General features: G+C 42.1%; 1 protein-coding gene across 3 annotated transcripts in view; it reads left to right on the top strand.

Annotated features, from left to right (window-relative positions):
* LRRK2 (leucine rich repeat kinase 2) overlaps nucleotides 1–16,271 on the top strand; it is a 119,140-nt gene extending 102,869 nt beyond the window's left edge. For 2 of the 3 annotated variants that reach the window (XM_050935997.1, XM_050935996.1), the window contains exons 43-51: nucleotides 1,897–1,997; nucleotides 2,966–3,160; nucleotides 5,669–5,862; nucleotides 6,139–6,208; nucleotides 6,487–6,671; nucleotides 8,640–8,792; nucleotides 10,941–11,149; nucleotides 13,813–13,884; nucleotides 14,601–16,271. In XM_050935997.1, the coding sequence (XP_050791954.1) occupies nucleotides 1,897–1,997; nucleotides 2,966–3,160; nucleotides 5,669–5,862; nucleotides 6,139–6,208; nucleotides 6,487–6,671; nucleotides 8,640–8,792; nucleotides 10,941–11,149; nucleotides 13,813–13,884; nucleotides 14,601–14,722 (1,301 nt within the window). In that variant the 3' untranslated portion in view covers nucleotides 14,723–16,271. Of the gene's footprint in view, nucleotides 1–1,896; nucleotides 1,998–2,965; nucleotides 3,161–5,668; nucleotides 6,209–6,486; nucleotides 6,672–8,639; nucleotides 8,793–10,940; nucleotides 11,150–13,812; nucleotides 13,885–14,600 lie in introns of those variants that run through there. The other variant, XM_050935995.1, reaches the window with a different exon arrangement.
* The last annotated feature ends 2,451 nt before the right edge of the window (nucleotides 16,272–18,722 follow it).

The raw sequence follows: 18,722 nt of genomic DNA, 5'->3' as shown, positions 1-18,722 counted from the left end.
CAATGTGAAGCAGCAGTCAAGAAAGCAAACATAATGTTGGGAATCATTAAGAAAGGGATAGAAAATAAGACATAAAAGATCATATTGCCTCTATATAAATCCATGCTATGCCCACATCTTGAATACTGCGTGCAGAGGTGGTTGCCCCATCTCAAAAAAGATGCTTTGGAATTGGAAAAGTTTCAGAAAAAGGCAACAAAAATTAAGAGTTATGGAACTGCTTCTGTATGAGGAGAGATTAATAAGATTAGGATTTTTCAGTTTGGGAAAGAGACCTCTAAGGGGGGATATGATAGAGGTCTATACAATCATGACTGGTGTGGAGAAGTAAACAAGGAAGTGATATTTACTCTGTCTCATAACACAAGAACTAGGGGCCACCAAATGAAATTAATAGGCACCAGGGCTGCCCAGAGGATTCAGGGGACCTGGGGCAAAGCAATTTCGGGGGCCCCTTCCATAAAAAAAAGTTGCAATACTATAGAATACTATATTCTTGTGGGGGCCCCTGCAGGACCCGGGGCCTGGGGCAAATTGCCCCACTTGCCCCCCCCCTCCCAGGCGGCCCTGATAGGCAGCAGGTTTAAAACAAACCAAAGGAAGTATTTTTTCACAGTATGCACAGTCAACCTGTGGAACTTGCCAGAGGATATTGTGAAGGCCAAGACTATAACAGGGTTCAAAAAAGAACTAAATAAGTTCGTGGAGGATAGGTCCATCAATAACTATTAGCCAGGATGGGCAGGGATGGTATCCCTAGTCTCTGTTTGCCAGAAGCTGGGAATGGGTGACAGGGGATGGATCACTTGACCTATTCTGTTCATTCCCTCTAGGGCACCTGGCATTGGCCACTGTTGGAAGACAGGATACTGGGCTAGATGGACCTTTGATCTGAGCCAGTATGGCCGTTCTTGTGTCCTTACATAGATTGTCATACTGGCTAAGATAAATATTGCCACTTTTTTGTATCCTATGTCTGACTGTGACCACTACTTGGAGGATAATGCAAAAGAATGAACAGTTTTTGAATTTGTCTAAAATTACATTCTGTTTTCAAACAATGAGAAACTCAGATTTGGAGATATTGGGCCAACATCATCCCTGGTGTAACTTTATTAGAGATATATCAGGGATCAAATTGGTGCACTCCGTAAAGAAACAGGACTTTTGTACGCTTAGAACTAAATTTAGACCTGGTCTAGAGAGAATATGTTAATTTTGTGGGCTGCATTTTTTTTCTTTAACCTTGTTTAATGTCATGTCCATATAAGGTGATACTGGGGATATCACGATGCATTTTGATGAACAGGAAAAAAAATTTCACCATAATTAATATTTAAATTTGGGGTTTAGAACTCTCAGTGCCTAAGATGATGAGGTAAACCTCTATGTGAGAATTTAATCTCATAAATCCCATAAATGATGTTGGGAGTTCCTGTGCAGTGTGCTGAAAATTCATCCATATGATAAAAGACTTCCTCTAATTCTATTTAATACCATTCTCTCTGCCGAATACAGACTAGTAAATTTTCAAAAGAGAGTGCATGGGCATTGCTGAAGTCCCCATTAAAAAGTCAGCATTCACCAGCAATTACAGCTTAGATCCCATTCTAAAATTAGGGAAATAGTGATGCCTTGGGCATCATGATGTGATTGTTGGTAATGACAGCCACTCTAGCTGTGTAACGCCAATTTGCTGTTAATAGAACTTGAGCACTTAATCTCTATGCAGTTTGAAATTTTACCCTAGTGTGGGATGTATCTCTGGGCAGCTTTGTAAGAAGTTGTGAGAAATTCTGGTAAGAAGAATGGTATTCATAACGCTCAGTCCTTAGTTGTGATAAATTGCAATAATTAGGCAATTATCTAATTAGCAGTACAAAATTCATATTTTAGATCCTGTCAAAGAATACGGGTGTGCCCCTTGGCCTGAAGTTGAAAGTTTAATCAGCAAGTGTTTAAAAGAAAACCCGCAGGAAAGACCTACATCTGACCAGGTAGTTTGTGATTGTATTATACAATTTCTGTGTTAGCTTCTACTGTTGACTTATTATGCTCTACCAGTTCAAGAGGAAGTGGTGAATTTAAGTTAGGACTTTTCTATAGTGTACACACCTCTGGCATAGTCTGCATTCTACTCCATGCTAGCAAGCTGCATACAAACTGGCCCATGTGGATCCTGCTGGTGTGCACTAAAATTTCTGTAGTGGGTGTTAGTGAAGTCCTGTTTGAAACGGGACTACATTTTACATGCACTACAGAACTGCTGGGGTGCAACAGTAGGGTCCATACAGGCCAGTTAGTGTGCTACTCACCAGTGCACTAGAATTTACACCCCAGTGGTGCACCGTGTGGACAAGCCCTTTGTAAGAAGTACAATATTTTCTCCTCCCTATTTTTGAACAGAAACATTTGTGCAACATAGAAATTGGCCATTTTCCTTTATATTTTGCCATGAATCATCCAGTCATGTTTCTGCCACTTCATTACTTGGTGATTAATACTCATATATGCTAGCCACATAGGATTTGTGTCAGATAGACATTTTCAATTAACATTAGCCAACAAGAACTTGCTATAAAATTATGGATGCAGTTCATCTACCCTACTCCATAGATCTTCTAAAATGGTATAGATCTAAAAACTACCATAGTGTGTCTTCTGTCACTATACTACCTTACTCTGTGATACTGAGTAAGATTTTCAAATGTGCCTTAAGCAATTTAGGAGACCAAGTCCCATTGACATTGTCCTGTAGTTTCAATTGGGAAAATGTATTTTTCACTTCCACCTGAAAAACAGTAATGTAGTGCATCGTGCCTGTGTACCTGCAGTACATGAGTAACCATTACATGCTGTGATACTGTGTACATAGATTGTACTTCGTTACCCTTCCTAATGAAAAGTGCTATCTCTTTATTTACAGACTGTTGTTATCTTGGTTATCTTGTGGTGTCCTTTACAGGTTTATGATATTTTGAACTCAGCAAAGCTTATCTGTTTGATGAGACATATTTCAATACGCAGTGCCTTTACAGCAGAGTGCATGGTTGCTTCTAATCAAAGCTGCAAAAAGGCAGGGGTCTGGATAGGTAATGGAAATACAAAAAAAGGCCAGATTTCGTTTATTGACTTAAATACAGACGACCATACTTGTGAGGTAAGTGTGAAAGCTGTCATTTATTACTAACTCCTTGGCATTGATAGGTCTGATGTTTCTATGTTTACATACATTTAAATGCATTTTAACAATAGGGTATAGCATCTGGAAAGCCTAGCTCCCAGCTTTGACTGCTTTCATGCTGTACAGCCATATCAGCTAAGTGTCATGGTCAAGAATTCCAAAGGCATTTGATATAAGAATCAGCACTGATGCCATGAGATGAAGCAGAACAGCTGCCACTGTTTTTTGGGGTTTTTTTTCTCTACATAGACTTACCTTATTAAACTACAAAACATTAGAATTGATAGTTACTGTACCGACAGAGAAGTAGGGACTTTGAGGCTTAATTTCCTATGTCTGAAAAGTGCTTTGAGATCCTCAGATCAGAAGGGCCACAGAAATGCTTCTTTTTTAAGAGCAATTACTGAGAGCTTGTCTACATCACAAAGTTGCAGCGCTGGTGAGGGGGTTACAGCGCTGCAACTTAGGAGGTGTACACATCTGCAGGGCATCACCAGTGCTGCAACTCCCTGTTTGCAGCGCTGGCCGTACTCCCGTTTTGTCTCGGGTGTAGAGGATCCAGCGCTGGTGATCCAGCGCTGGTAATCAAGTGTAGACACTTACCAGCGCTTTTCTTGACCTCCGTGGAATAAGCAGGTATCCCAGCATACCTGAGGAAGCCTCTGGTAATCAAGCAGGTCTCCTTCCCCGGTTTGCTCTCGCGTTCCCCGAACCCCCGTGCAAGCAGGTCTCCTTCCCTGCGGTTTGCAGGGGGGTTTGGGGAACGCGAGAGCAAACCGCGGCGAAGCTGGTCTCCTTCCCCGGTTTGCTCTGGCGTTCCCCAAACCCCCGTGCAAGCAGGTCTCCTTCCCTGCGGTTTGCAGGGGGTTCGGGGAACGCGAGAGCAAACTGCGGCGAAGCTGGTCTCCTTCCCCGGTTTGCTCTCGCGTTCCCCGAACCCCCCTTGAAGCCACCCAACAGCGCTGCAGTGTGGCCACATCTAACACCACTTGCAGCGCTGGTTGCTGTAAGTGTGGCCACTCTGCAGCGCTGGCCCTATACAGCTGTACTAATACAGCTGTAACAACCAGCGCTGCAAAATTGTAGATGTAGACATACCCTGAGGGTGACTTCTAACTATACCCCAGGGAGGGGCATAGTTAGAAGTCATGGGATGGAACTGAGCAAAGTGAAATTTAAGCTGATTATCATGAGACTTCCTGACAAGTGAAGCTGATTAGCTTATGGAATATAGAGCAGGGGAAAAGCCCGTAGGATCTGGACTTGATGATCTTTCAAGGTTTCTTCCAGCTCTACATTTCTATCATTCTGTGATCATATTCCCCTCCCTCCTGTCCATCCAATAACCCTCACAATATTTTCCTACTACCAATGCATTTCTTTCTTCCAGTAGGCTGGCTGTAGACTAACTCAGCCTTTTTGCACTGAGGCCAGAACACAGACCAATAATCCTGATAACCCTCCATGCCAATACAATTTCCTGTAATTCCCACTCTTCTCAGGAGACTCTCACTGCCATGGGATGCACCCACCAAATGTCTCCATTTAGTTTCTGGAGTTCCCATATCCAATATTGTCACAAGAAGCAGATTTGCAACCTGGAAGATAGATTACCCAGGCTAGGTATGCAAAGTTGCACATGTGTTTCACTACCAGCACTTGATATGACTCATCACAGAGCATATTAAAAGAAGGATTTCTGTGACGCAATAGACAGTAGTGAGACACAGGCATGAGATAGCAAATACTGTGTTACATTTGAAATTGCTGCTTTTGGGGGTGGGGAGGGCGGGATTTTTTAAAACGAAATATTTGGATCTGTGCTTTATTTCCATCAATTAAACTGTGCCACAGAAAGTATCATAAGTGCAGTTCCATGTCTTTGCTCCTCTAACAACAGCTTTCAGATGTTCATTAGCTGCTATATGCTGAGAATGTATGTGTTCCTGGTAGTTAGTTAGTTAGTTAATGTGTTAGAGTACCCTGCTGGTCTTCTCACAGTACTAGGCAGACAGATGGTGCATTCTTTGGGGGCAGGGATAGCTCAGTGATTTAAGCATTGGCCTTCTAAACCCAGGGTTGTGAGTTCAATCCTTGAGGGGTCACTTAGGGATCCAGGGCAAAAATCAGTTCTTGGTCCTGCTAGTGAAGACAGGGGGCTGGACTCAATGATCTTTCAAGGTCCCTTCCAGTTCTGGGAGATAGGTATATCTCCAATTATTTATTTTTATTTTAAAAGGACAGGCATGGCATCAGCCTGCCATGGATCATAGCTATTTATTAATCATTTCTTTTCAGGATTTTGAATGCCAGGGGTTGCCAGAGGAAAAGTTGAAAGTATTTTCTGCTAATTAGGGATTTCTTTCCATGGGGAAGAAAGGCCATCTTCCCAGAAGGGCCTGTATTTTTACTTTATGCAATTCAGTAGTGTAATCCTTGCTGAAAAATAACCAGGCTGCTTTTAATTATTTTTTCTTGACACAGGACATCGCAGATGGAAGAATCTTGTGTTTGGCTTTAGTGACTCTTCCTACAGAGAGAGAAAACTGGGTTGTGGCAGGAACACAGTCTGGTTCCCTGTGGACATTTAATACAGAAGATGGAAAAAACAAACACCATCTTCAGAAAATGTCAGATTCTGTTACCTGTTTATACTGCAACTTTTTTTCAAAGCAAAGGTATCATTTAGAGTTTAAATATTATGGGCTACATTTTGAAATCTGACTTCACAGCAGTATTCACAAAGCGGGTGGTTGTACATGTAGCTTCAGGCACAATACATACTTTGCCCATGTGTTGCTTGCTCACAGGCATGCATATTTTTGGACCTGTGGCCCTCTGTTCACTTTTAGTGACCAGCAAAACCCCTAATCTGCCAGACACTTCTGTTTTTAAATCTTCTTCAGTGAACGTCCTTTCATGAGGCAATTCTGGAATTTATAATTTCATTTCAGCAAACAGAATTTTTTTCTGGTGGGAACAGCTGATGGCAAAGTAGCAGTTTTTGAAGACCAAGCAGTAAAGGTAAATTTAACATATATAGTACTCTCTTTAAAAAACGTAATCAGTAATATGTAAAGTAACTATTTCTAATAGCTTTCTTTCATGCAGTTTACCAAAAAAATGGGTAGGTAGTGGAGGAGGGGGAGGGTTTGCTGAAACCAAAACCCAGTGACACAAAGGTGTTGTAAAGGTATAGAAAATCTGGCCCTGTATGTGTTTGTTTGGTTTGTCAACTTCTAAGTTGCCATGTATAAGTATATACTGTATGTTTCTAATGGAATGTATATTTCTTTTTACAGTGCAAGGGTGCAGCACCTTTGAAGATATTAACTATAGGGAATGTCAGTACACCGCTTATGTGCTTAAGTGAATCCACATATGCATCTGAAAAAAATATAGTCTGGGGAAGCTGTGGAACAAAGATCATATCATTATATGGTGATATATCTATTCAAAAACTGATTGAGACAAAGACAAGTCAGCTGTGAGTTTTTTATACTAACGTAATTTGGTTCTTCATGTTTTCATTAACATTTTCTCTCAGTGTTTTGTTTGAGAATCCTGTCCTATTGCTTGTTCTTTGTAAATACCTTATTTCCATTTTTTTCCTTTAATAATAAAAAAAATATAAGATCAACTGATACTCAAGGTATTTGTTCTAGTTTTAAAGCAAACATTAAGTAGTATGCATTTTTATTTTACAAATGTGGCAGGAAGTAGATGTATGTTTTATGAATGTATAAATGCTATTTCATTGGGAGCCATGTACATGCATTGAGCATAGGATTTACCCTATATATATTTATAGTTATAAGCAGTGATGAGCTCCCAAAATCCTAAGAACCGGTTCCCTACCGGGTCCTTGGCGGCAGGGGCGTCTTCACTCGCTTCAGGTTTTCCGCGGCAGGTCCTTCACGTGGAGCGAGTCTCGAGCCCCAGACCCTTTAAATTGCCACCAGAGCCCCATTGCTGGAGCCCTGGGGTAGTGGCAGGGGGACTCTGGGGGCTATTTTTAAGAAGTCCAGGGTTCCCACTGCTTCTACCACCCTGGCCCTTTAAATAGCTGCCGGAGTCCCGCCGCCACTACTCCAGGGCTCTGGTGGCTATTTAAAGGGCCAGGGCGGAAGAAGCAAGGGAGCCCCTGGCCCTTTAAATTGCCCCCAGAGCCCTGGGATAGCGGGGGGCTCTAGCTGCCTCTTCTGCCTCTGTTCTTTAAATAGCCACTGAAGGCCCACCGCTTGCCCAGGGTTCCAGTGGCTATTTAAAAGACCAGGTGGTAGAAGGAGGACAGCCCCATAACCTTTAAATAGCCCCCAGAGCCCTGGAGTAGTGGGGGGTTTTGGGGGCTATTTAAAGGGATGGGGCTCCAGCTGCCTCTGCCTCCCCGCTCCTTTAAATAGCCACCAGAGCCCCGCCGCTTCCCGCAGGGCTCCGGCGGCTCTGTGAGGTGGGGGAGCAAGGGAGGGGTCAGGGGAGCCTTGGCCTCTCCAGCTGGGAGCTCAGGCGGGCCAGAGAGGATGGTCCCGGGGGCTGGCTATGGCCCGCAGGCCGGAGATTGCCAGCCCACCCACCCACCTGTTTCGGGACCGGTTCTACACTGGCTTCTAAATTTAGCAACTGGTTCTTCCGAACCAGCTCCAGCTCACCACTGGTTATAAGGTATGTGTATACGTCTTTGCCCAATATACATATGTTGCATATGATTCCTTACCTCTAATTATTAAGAGGCTAAAATTTTATTGTGATGAAGATAGCAAAGGTCTTATTCTTATATCAGACTGTGAGGCTGAAGTTGTTGAGCGTACAGTCCTCACCCCAAATCAGTGAGGCAGAAGGATGCTCTCTTCAAATTGCAGAGATGTGATGATAAAAGTGTGCACAGTCATGGGATTTGTAAGAGATTCAAATTACTAAGTACTCAAAAAGGGTGCTACTAGAGTTAAAAACAGAGGTAAAGCAAACTGGGCAGAATCAGGCTGCACCCATTTTGGGTCTGGTCCTGCGTTGTGCTGAGCAGCTCTCTAAAAGAAGTCGGAAGTCCTTAGCAGCTTGCAGGATCTGGCCTTTTGTTAGAATAGGAAGAAGCAGTGTTTGCTCTGTTGTCACCTGACAGATAAGTTTAGGGAAAATTTGTTAATAGATACTGAACTTGGTTCTGCTTCCACAGAATTCAGTGGTAAAACATCCATTGACTTTGTTGGGAGCAGGAGCAAGCACATTAAGATTTCCCATATCTTGGACCAATAGTTACATTATAGGCCTGAATCTGATCTCACTTAAAATGGTTTTATACTGGTGCAACTCCACAGATTGTAAACATTCATATCAGATCGTTTATTTTTAAATTGATCCAGGCCCACTTTGTTTTTATGCTTCCCGTGTCTGTAATTGTAGCCAGAGCTTACCTATTAGGAATATAGTATATGTTTAATATTTTTTTCCTCTTTCTTAGATTCTGTCACAAGGCTTACAGTGATGCAAACATTATTTCAATAGCAGTGGACAAATCTATCTACTTGGCTAAGAAAAACAGCCATTTTGTGGAAGTTTGGGATAAGAAAACAGAGAAACTATGTGAACTAATTGACTGTGCACATTTTTTAAAGTAAGTGTCTTATTTTGTATGTAATAGATGAATAGTGGATTCTTCTGAGAGATTGTCTAGTGAAGTACTTCACATTTTGGGGGTGGTGGGGAAGGGAATCACTGGTGAGACCAATTCTGTTGTCAGGCATGGCTTTTCCTTCCCCTCTTATAGAATCATAGAATATCAGGGTTGGAAGGGACCTCAGGAGGTCATCTAGTCCAACCCCCTGCTCAGGACCAATCCCCATTTTTTTATTTTATGTATTTAGCCCCAGATCCTAAAGTGGCCCCTCAAGGATGGAACTCATAACCCTGGGTTTAGCAGGCCAATGCTCAAACCACTGAGCTATCCCTCCCCCTGTCTTCTGGTTCTAAGTTTTGGACTGGTCCAGGCAGGCTCTCAGGACCACTCAAACTACTGAGCTATCCCTCCCCCCCCCAAAAAGGAAGAACTGAATTCAAGGAGAGTCCTCAGGAGATGCCTTCTGCAGATTGTGGAGGGATATCACTGGGGGAACTGTCTCTTCTGCCTGACCAGGGACTTGAATCCTGGACCCTGAGATTAAAAGTCTGATACTCTTCCAACTGAACTAGCCAGGCTCACCAAAAAAAAAAAAAAAGGTCATTGAGTCCAGCCCCCTGCCTTCACGAGCAGGACCAAGTACTTAGTTTGCCCCAGATGGCCTCCTCTCGGATTAAACTCACAATCCTGGGTTTAGCAGGCCAATGCTCAAACCACTGAGCTATCCCTCCCCCTCTTCTAGCCTTAAGTTTTGGACTGGTCCAGGCAGCCTCTCAGGCTTTTTCCATGGCCTTCATTCTTCAGCTTCTATTAATTTTACACCAAATGTTTATTTCACTGACTACATGTGACCCCAGATTAATGCTTTAGCTCTGTGGAACTCCTGTCCATGCCATGACAGCTATGGACTGACATAGGATAGTTAGGTAACATTATTATCTCCCACCCTTTGCTCCATGCCCAGATTGAGAACACAGGCAACATATCTCAGAATTTCAGATAGGGTGGTTTAATTTTGCTATCTATTGCTCCTGTCCTTCAGAGCCTTACCCTGCAAGGTATTAAATTCCTCCTGGGCCTTTTGAGTGCCCTCAAATCTCATTGAACTCAAGAAACTGTGAGAGTGTGACTCTGAGATGAGGGCATATCAGGAGTTACCCAGGAGATACTCAACAGGTCACGGCTTCTGCCTTCAAGAAAAGAGGTTCTAAGATGCCAGAAGTGATCACCATTAGTATTAATCCATGATGTAGTAGCTTTTCCTCCAATGTATGAAATGCACATACTGGATCCTATGGAGACCATAACTATAACACATATACTATATGTAAATATATACAACTACACACATATTGGACACACAACTATATGTATGTACATTAATTGAAAATAAATCTACTCATGCTGATTAAAATTACTCCTGTTAGCACACTGCAAGAGGAAATCCTGGCTCCTGAAGGGATTGCATTTTTTGGTGGGGGAGGGTGTTTTAATTTCTTTTGGTCTGAACAGGGATTTATCTTCCCCTACCCACTGCCTTGCCAGTCTTTCTTTTTCATATAGGAGAGAATTTAGAATATGGAAGGGAAGGTTTCATTTCTGAGTTTCTTTTGTCCCCAATCTATAAACAATACTAATTAAACTGGTAACCAAAATACCTTAAAATAGAGTCTCCATCCTCAAATTACCTCCTGGTAGCTACACAAGCCTAGTTAATTCAACTCTTTGTACACACGTATCTTCTTACCTAACGAAGCTGGTGAAAAGGAGTGTTGTATGTCAAGTCTGTTTCAGTCTCATGCTCCTGTGAGCAGTAACATCAATGTCATCATCTCCTTTTAAAGACTAGAACAGGGTATTATTCAAACACAGCTTCGAGACTCAAGGAGAAAGGAGAGCTACCCGTGTCCAATTTAAAGCCCTTTTCAGGTTGCCCAAGTTAAGACTGATGGTTCTTAAAACTTCAGTAGTTTTCTTCCCAACTTGTTTAATTTAAGGAAGTTTCTTAGATTGGGATTCATGCAGTCTGCATTCACACCAGATTTAAAATGTTTTGTCCTGTGCAAGGGTGTGAACTTAGCAGTTATCCAATGAAATATCATGCATGCAAGCAATTTTTAATACAAAATCTCTTCATATTTTTAGGGAGGAAGTGGTGAAATTAGATAAAGAATCAAAACATACAGTGGCTTATTCTGGAAGAGTGAAGACCATCTGTCTACAAAAAAATACTGCCCTCTGGATAGGAACAGGGGGAGGACATATCCTGCTGCTTGATTTAACAACACGTCGTCCTATACGAATAATACACGATTTTTGTGATTCTGTTCGAGTCATGCTGCCAGCCCAGCTAGGTAAATATTCAAAAGAAACAATCTTTCATTATAGAATTATTGACAATTCCTGTTTGAGATGCCATTCCATGAACTAATTAGAATATTCATTTTTTTCCTTCACTCTATTCTATTTGCATGTTTAATCTAACCAATCAAAATCCTTATGCGAGTAAATACCAAAGACTGTGCCACTGGTGCTAGATGTGACAGCAGTGGCTCATGCACTTTTTCTAGGAAAGCCCCACTTGTGACCAGTAGCATCTCATTTATGCCCCTTTTGTGCCATGCCCCCACACACTTGCCACCATCCTTCTGTCCACTTTATTTCTCCTGTTCTGTCTGCCTGTTTTCTCTTCCTTCATTCTCTCCCTTTTTCCTTTTCTTTCTCTCTCGCTCTCGTGCTCTCTCTGAATATGTATGTATGTATGTATGTATGTATGTATAATCTTGTTGCTTTCTAATCATTCTTTTTTGCTTATTTGATTTGTGGTGCCCACTCTCAGTTCCCACTCAGCAAAACTCTAATTGGTGCCTCAGTAGGGCAGAGTTACATGTGCAGCTTGCAATTCAGCTGTTTGAAGTAGGAGCAGGGAATAGAAACTTGGGTTAGGGGGCTGCTGTCAGAGCCCACAACTTTGCATGTATGAGCTGCTCCTGTCACCATGGCCATCTCTATTATAAGCTAATGTGGAAGCAGAGACTGAAAGTGGGTAGTTTTCAAGGAGTTACTTCTGCTTTATACATAGCCACAGCAGCACAGGTGCAGAGGGGTCAGATTTGGGGTATAGTAATTTCTCCATCCCCTCTGTTCTTCTGTGTCCCCCAGACTAATCTAGACATCCCCAGGTTACAATACATTATAGTGCAGGGATGGAAAACTTAAATATGTGTATTATAATAAAATATTCTGGGATACTGCACATGGTCTACATTCACCTTCCATGAAACACCCCTGAGTTGCATCTCCAGTGTCAGCATGGAATAAAGCATGCCCATAATAGGAAAAGTGACTCTAAAGCTAACATTGTGGAGTTCCCACACTTACTATATTCCTGTTAGTTAATTCCATACTTTAAAGCTCTGATATCTTCCATTGGCATCACTGTAAACTTAACCTGGGATCTGAAAACCCAATCTATTTTCTGTCTGCAGCACTGACTCATTAAATATATTCTACAGTCAGACATAGCTGGTGATGATGATGATTCATAGGGAAGAACAAATTTCAATTCACTCTGACTAACCCTTCAGCAAACTAGTATTATTGTAAAATGTACTTGTTAGGATCCTATCACTGTAGAATTCGACACCTAAGTGGCCCTAATCCTCTCTGGTCAGACTAAATAATCACAATGGTCCCTTCTGGCCTTAAAGTTTGAGTCTGAGCCTTCTGTATCACAATTAACTAGTTTTCTGCATTTTCCATATGTGTAATAAGATTAACAGCATGTCACTTGGTAGAACATTTAGGGTATGTCTACACAGCAGTTGGGACATGTAACTCCCAGGGCCAGTAGACATACATGTGCCAATTCTGCTTGAGCTAGTGCCTAAAGATAGCAGCGTGGAGGTAGCGGCACAGGCTAGCCACCTGCGTACATGCCTAGGGCAGATGGGCAGGATTGTACTTGGGTGGCTAGCCCAAGTCTCTGCCCATGGTGCCATGGCCACACAGCTGTTTTTAGCACATGTGTATGTCTACCCGCACTGGGAATCACACCTGCCAGCAGCTGTGTAGACATGTTTAGTCTGCTCTATTTGTACTGTGAGTTTAATAAAAGTTCATATCGTTCCATGCTTCAACACTGAAAACTAAGTATGGCATCTGTCACCAAAAATTCTCACTCGACTGCAATTTTTATTTTATTTTATTTTTAAACTTTTGGCAATCCGTAGTGTACTCACAAACAGCATCTTCTTTACAATCTGTTTACATTAACTGTATACACTGATAACCCAGAATTTCCTCTAGTGGTTTTCTGTAACAAAAATGCATACTATACCTACCTAGAATCCTGAAATGGGAAATCTATACAGTCCAGAAGGGGACAGGCATACTGTTCCAGACGTCAGTCACCCATAACAAGCAGAGCTAGCCCAGCATGAGAAGGGCACACTGTTATTTTCATAGTGGGATAATGCTGCTCTAGCAAGCACTCCCTGCGAGACCCAAGAGGAATTTTGGCTGATTCAGGCAGAATACCTCCTGGGACTTCCAGCATGGCCCCTTAAACCTTCCACAATCCCAGTTTTGGTAGTAAACCAAAATCTAGCCTTATATATGCTCCATAAGACACAGGGACGAAGGTTGTCCTCACACCCACATTCATAAAACTTTAACATATTTTCACTGCAGTTTTTTTCTTTACCCCGTGAGGCTGGATGGATGTAAACGAAGGTAAATGATTTACAATATTTATGTAATTTGTTCTTGATCTTTGATAAATCCCTCATATTAAATCGGGGCGCACACACACACACACTGCATTTTTTCATGTCACTTTGATTGATAATGTTGAATTTTGATTTTTTCTAACAGTAAAATATATAATATGCACTAGTTTACTGAAATCTGCTTTCTGTTCCTTCAATGGTGCATGTAATCTGCTTTTTCTGCTCTTAAATGAAGTGAAATCCAAGTGCTAGTTAAAATTAAAATCTAACATTTTATTTTTGAAAAGGGAGCCTCAAGAATGTCATGCTGGTTTTGGGGTACTGCTATAAATGTAATGAAGACAACAAACATCAGAAAGGTATCTGGTAATTTATTTTACTAATCCATATTACTTAGGTTGTAAAAAATACTGTACTTTTTTTTTTTTTTGGAAGATGTTTGTTAGGAATTTGATTATATCATTAGATATATTTTCATTGCAGCTTTGTGATGATTTATTGTTGTCTGTGTGTTTCTAGGATCCTACCAAACAGCCTATAAAATACAGCTATGTCATAATTAATATAAAATTTAATGTGATATTAGGGATGGGTTGATTTTGATAAAAGAAGAACCAGACAAACCTTTGCTCAAAATTCTAACTGAACCAGAACCTCTTTTAAGGGTCCCTGATTATAACTGTAACAATATCCAAAATTATAACTACAGTAATCAGAATTGAGACTAGGAAGCCTTATCCAGCAAGCCCTTTTCATGCAAGCAATCCTTTCATCCCCTTACTCCACTGAAACCAGTGAGACTGCTTCAAGAAGAAAGGACTTACTCTCTGCATAAGGGTTGTGGGACTGGGCTCCCACCTAATATAGTCTGAGCCATAGTAAATTTAGGGTTCAAATCTGCATTAATTCTATTTTTAATGATTTGAGCCTGAATCTCATTCACACTAAAGCTTATTTACATTTCCAGATCTGTTATTTCCGACTGTAATTAAAAACAAAGCGGCAGAATCACATTTGTAATGCGATAATTGTATCTGTGTAGTACTTTTAAATTTTTTTTTAATTATTTTTACAGAGCTGCAGTCATGTATGTCTGTGTGGGACATTAAGCTGCCCCATGAAGTACAGAACCTGAAAAAGCACATTGAAGTGAGACAGGAATTAGCAGAAAAAATGAGAAATTTTTCTTTGGATTAAGGAACTCTGGACGAGTGGAGAGTCACCTTGTTTCCCAGTTTTCCATTGGTTTAAACTTTTACTATATTTACATTACTTTTTTGTTTAAGAAACAAAGGGAAGTGACTGTCATCCCTCAAAATCATGAAATATCAGAAGAAATAAGGAATACTTTTATTTATAATATTTTTATTTTTATAATATTTTGAAGGAGTCAAAACTATTCATTCAATCTGCTTTCAGCAACATTGATATAAATCCAAAGTATCTTCATTGATATGTTTCTGATTTTGGTTACACCAGCATAAATCTAGAGTGACTCCAGAGGATTAGATTCTTCTCCTAGTTACAACCATCTATATGCAGAGTAACTTCATTAAGTTGACACCTGTAAATGAGAGCAAAGTTTAGGCCTCAGTATATATTCTGCTACCTGCATATGTGAAGTTTACTGATGGCTGATGTTGTTAAACTCGTATTTAATAATTTTGATTGAATGTATACAGCCTAGTTTACAAAGCGCAGGCTGAATAGGTCAGGCTTTTTTCTTTCCTATGTACATCAGAGTTCGACAGTTTTCAGTCTGTTCGTAAAAGGCTGTGCACTGCAACAGCAAAGACAAAATTCAGAATGAAAGTGTCTTTGAAGATAGTGCCTTTTTTTGACTGAGTGTATGCCTGGCACTGGGCAATGCAATCTCATTCACAGAAACACTATTGTTTCATAACATATTAACACATGTAATTCTACAAACTCCCTTTGCATGGTCGGGAGAATGCAGGGTGAAATTCTTGTTATGAATGTAGCTGTGCACAGAATGTGGTATGACATGGTTCTTCCCAGGTAGCCATCCAATGTGCTATAAAGTGCCTATGGAGTATTCATGCAATAGAATTGTCCAGTTTGCTGATCTCAGTCTGAAAGAACGAAAACTATACTATTCATATTTACCATGTGTGCAAAGTTTACCGTCTAGCTTTGCTAGGAGCACCTTATATTGATATTTTTGTAGTATGTAGTGGAGCCTGCAGGCATCTAAGATGGGCTAAGTCTTGCCTTGTGTAACCCCATGGTGAAACTGCTCATACACACACCTACCTTTATTCTGGAGATATCATTTCATTGCTCTATATCCATTAACCCAATTGTCTGACGGCATGACTCAGTGCCTTACTTTGTCCTTCATACCACAGACAGACATTTTTCTCGAGCCCTAAGACCAAGAGCATCTTCACCATAACAAGCCTGCAATGCCAGGGAGCAAAAAACCCAAAGTCATTCTGAAATTTTGTCTCCTGCTAAGCAGAGCAAAGTGTTCCCACGAAACAAGTCCCCCTCCCTCCAATCTTTTACAGTTATAAATAATTCCTAAACTAGGATAACAGAGAGCATAGAACCTTCTCAAAATGAATCCGTATCTGGCTATTTGGAGTCTTTTCGTATCTGCACTGTTTATAATGTGCTTGTGTTGTATACTGTGCTATGAATAATGCTATTTATATGGGATTTTATTACTCAGAAATGTATTATTTTTATCATAAAGAAATAAACTTAAATATCTGATATTTCACGTGCTGAAGTCAGTTTATAGATCATGTAGAAGTGTAAGCCTTGTATCTATTTATTGGAACACTATTTTGTGGATATACATTTTCATGGACAATTTTCCAATAGTATGCTTTATTTCTCACAGAATTTCTATATAGCTGGGGCCTGACCGCTTATGTGCAGGAGTCTATCAAATTCGCAGCCATGAAAATTGTGTCATGGACCGTGAAATCTGGTCTTTTTGCGTAACTTTTACCCTATAGTATAGGGTAAAAAGTATACAAAAGTACACAGTGTTTCTCAGACTGGTGGTCCTGACCCAAAAGGGGTCACAAGCCTATTGTGGGGAGGAGTGTTCACAGTGTTGCCATAATTACTTCTCCACTGTTGAGGGCAGCTACTCTGCCTGCAGAGCTGGGTGCCTGGCCAGAGGCTGCTGCGTTCTGGCCACCTAGGCAGCACAGAAATAAGGGTGGCAATACTGTAACCCTTCTACAATAGGCTTTCCAACTCCCTTTTGGTCAGGACCCCCAGTTTGAGAAATGTTACAGAGAAATCACATTTTTCGCAGGTTGGTCATGGCATAAATTACACATCCATGAAATTTGCTATTTTTGCTGTGACCGGACTTTTTTTGCAGGTTGATTTTGATGCAATTTGAGTAGCCCTGTCCTAGGCATGTGTACAGAGTGTGCTGGGTTTGCCCTGGCACACCCTAATGCGGGGTGGGCAAGCTCATCCTGCCCAGCCTGCCTGAGCCCCTGGTCAGGGAGGCTCCCCCCCAGCCCCGCCTTCCCCTCCCCCCAGCGCTGCAGTGGCATGGCTCCAGTGGGACCTGAGCTCCTGCCGCTCGGAGCCGTATGGTAAGGCAGAGGAGCTGCAAGCTCCGGCAGACTGAGCAGCAGGAGCTCAAGTCCCACCAGAGCCATGCCACTGCAGCGCTGTCCAGGGCCACTCCTGGATGCGGCGTGCTGAAGCTCCGAGAGAGGAGGGAGGCAGAGGTAAGTGGCCTGGTAAGGGGGCCAGGACCGGGGGGATTGGATAAGGGCAGGGGTTGGATAGGAGTCCTGGGGGCAGTCAGGGGACAGGGATCAGGGGGAGTTGGATGGGGCAGAGATTCTGCAGGGGGGAGCAGTCAGGGGACAGGGAACAGGGGAGTTGGATTATGGGAGTTCTGGGGTTCTGTAAGGAGGCGGGAGGTGGACGGGGGTGCAGCAGTCAGGGAGCGGGGAGGGTTGGTGGGGAGTGGGATCCCGGGGTAGTGGTTGAAGCAGGCCTCAGGGAGGCAGTCAGGGGACAAGGAGCAGGATGGGTCGGGGATTCTGAGGGGGGCAGTCGGGTCAGGAAGTGGGTGGGGTTTGGATAGGGGGCAGGGCCAGGCTGTTTAGGGAGGCACAGTCTTCCCTACCTGGCCCTTCATACAATTTTGGAACCTTGATGTGGCCCTCGGGCCAAAAAGTTTGCCCACACCTGCCCTAATGTCTCCACACACAAAAAAAGTGGCTTTACGTTTGTCATAAACAGATAGCTAAGGGTTCATGTCTCTTTCACCTGGAAAGGGGTAACAAACAACACCTGACCAGAGGACCAATCAGGAAACAAGACTTTTTCAAATCTTGGTGGAGGGAAGTTTTGGGTGTGAGTCCTTTGTTCTTGGTCTGTTCTTTTTCTGGGCTCTGAGAGTGACCACAGGAGTCTCCAGGCTTTCTAATCTTCTGTTTCCAAGTTGTAAGTACAAGGATAGTAAGACAATAGGTTTATATTGTTTTTTTGTATTTACATGTGTGTAGCTGCTGGAATGTTTTAAATTGTATGCTTTTTGGATAAGGCTGTTTATTCATTTTTTTCTTTTAAGCAATTGACCCTGTATATTGTCACCTTGATACAGAGACCATTTTTATGTCTTTTTCTTTCTTTTTATATAAAGCTTTCTTTTTAAGACCTGTTTGAGTTTTTTCACAGGTTAAGGCTAAGAAATGAAGGGAGGGGGAAAATCTCTTTGTGTTAGATCTACTAAGCCTGACTTTGCATACCCTTTGGGTGAGGGGAGAGAGAGATTTGATCTCTCGGTACTTGTGTTTCAAGGACTTGAAGCAGGAAATATCCTAGAGTACCCAGGGCGAGGAAATCTGGGAGGAGGTAAAGAGGGGGAAGGGAAGTGGGTTAATTCCCTTTGTGGTGAGACTCAGGGCATCTGAGTCTTGGGGTCCCCCAGGGAAGGTTTTGGGGAGACCAGAGTGAGCCAGACACTGGAATTTTCTGGCTGGTGGCAGCGATATCAGATCCAAGCTGGTAATTAAATTTGGAGGTTTCATGCTAGCTTCTCATGTTCTGAACTCTAAGGGTCAGATCTGAGTAGGAAAGTTATGACAACGTTTTAACTTAATCTCATGATACGCTCTATATAGAAAGCCCACGTTCGCTTGCAGCATGTGTCCCCACTACTGCAGTGCCGCATTACCATTGGTCCTCC

This window comes from Gopherus flavomarginatus, chromosome 1 (assembly GCF_025201925.1).
Source record: "Gopherus flavomarginatus isolate rGopFla2 chromosome 1, rGopFla2.mat.asm, whole genome shotgun sequence".
Classification (NCBI taxonomy): Eukaryota; Metazoa; Chordata; order Testudines; family Testudinidae; genus Gopherus; species Gopherus flavomarginatus.
The sequence above is the reverse complement of the archived record's forward strand: the minus strand, read 5'-3'. Positions and strand labels throughout refer to the sequence as shown.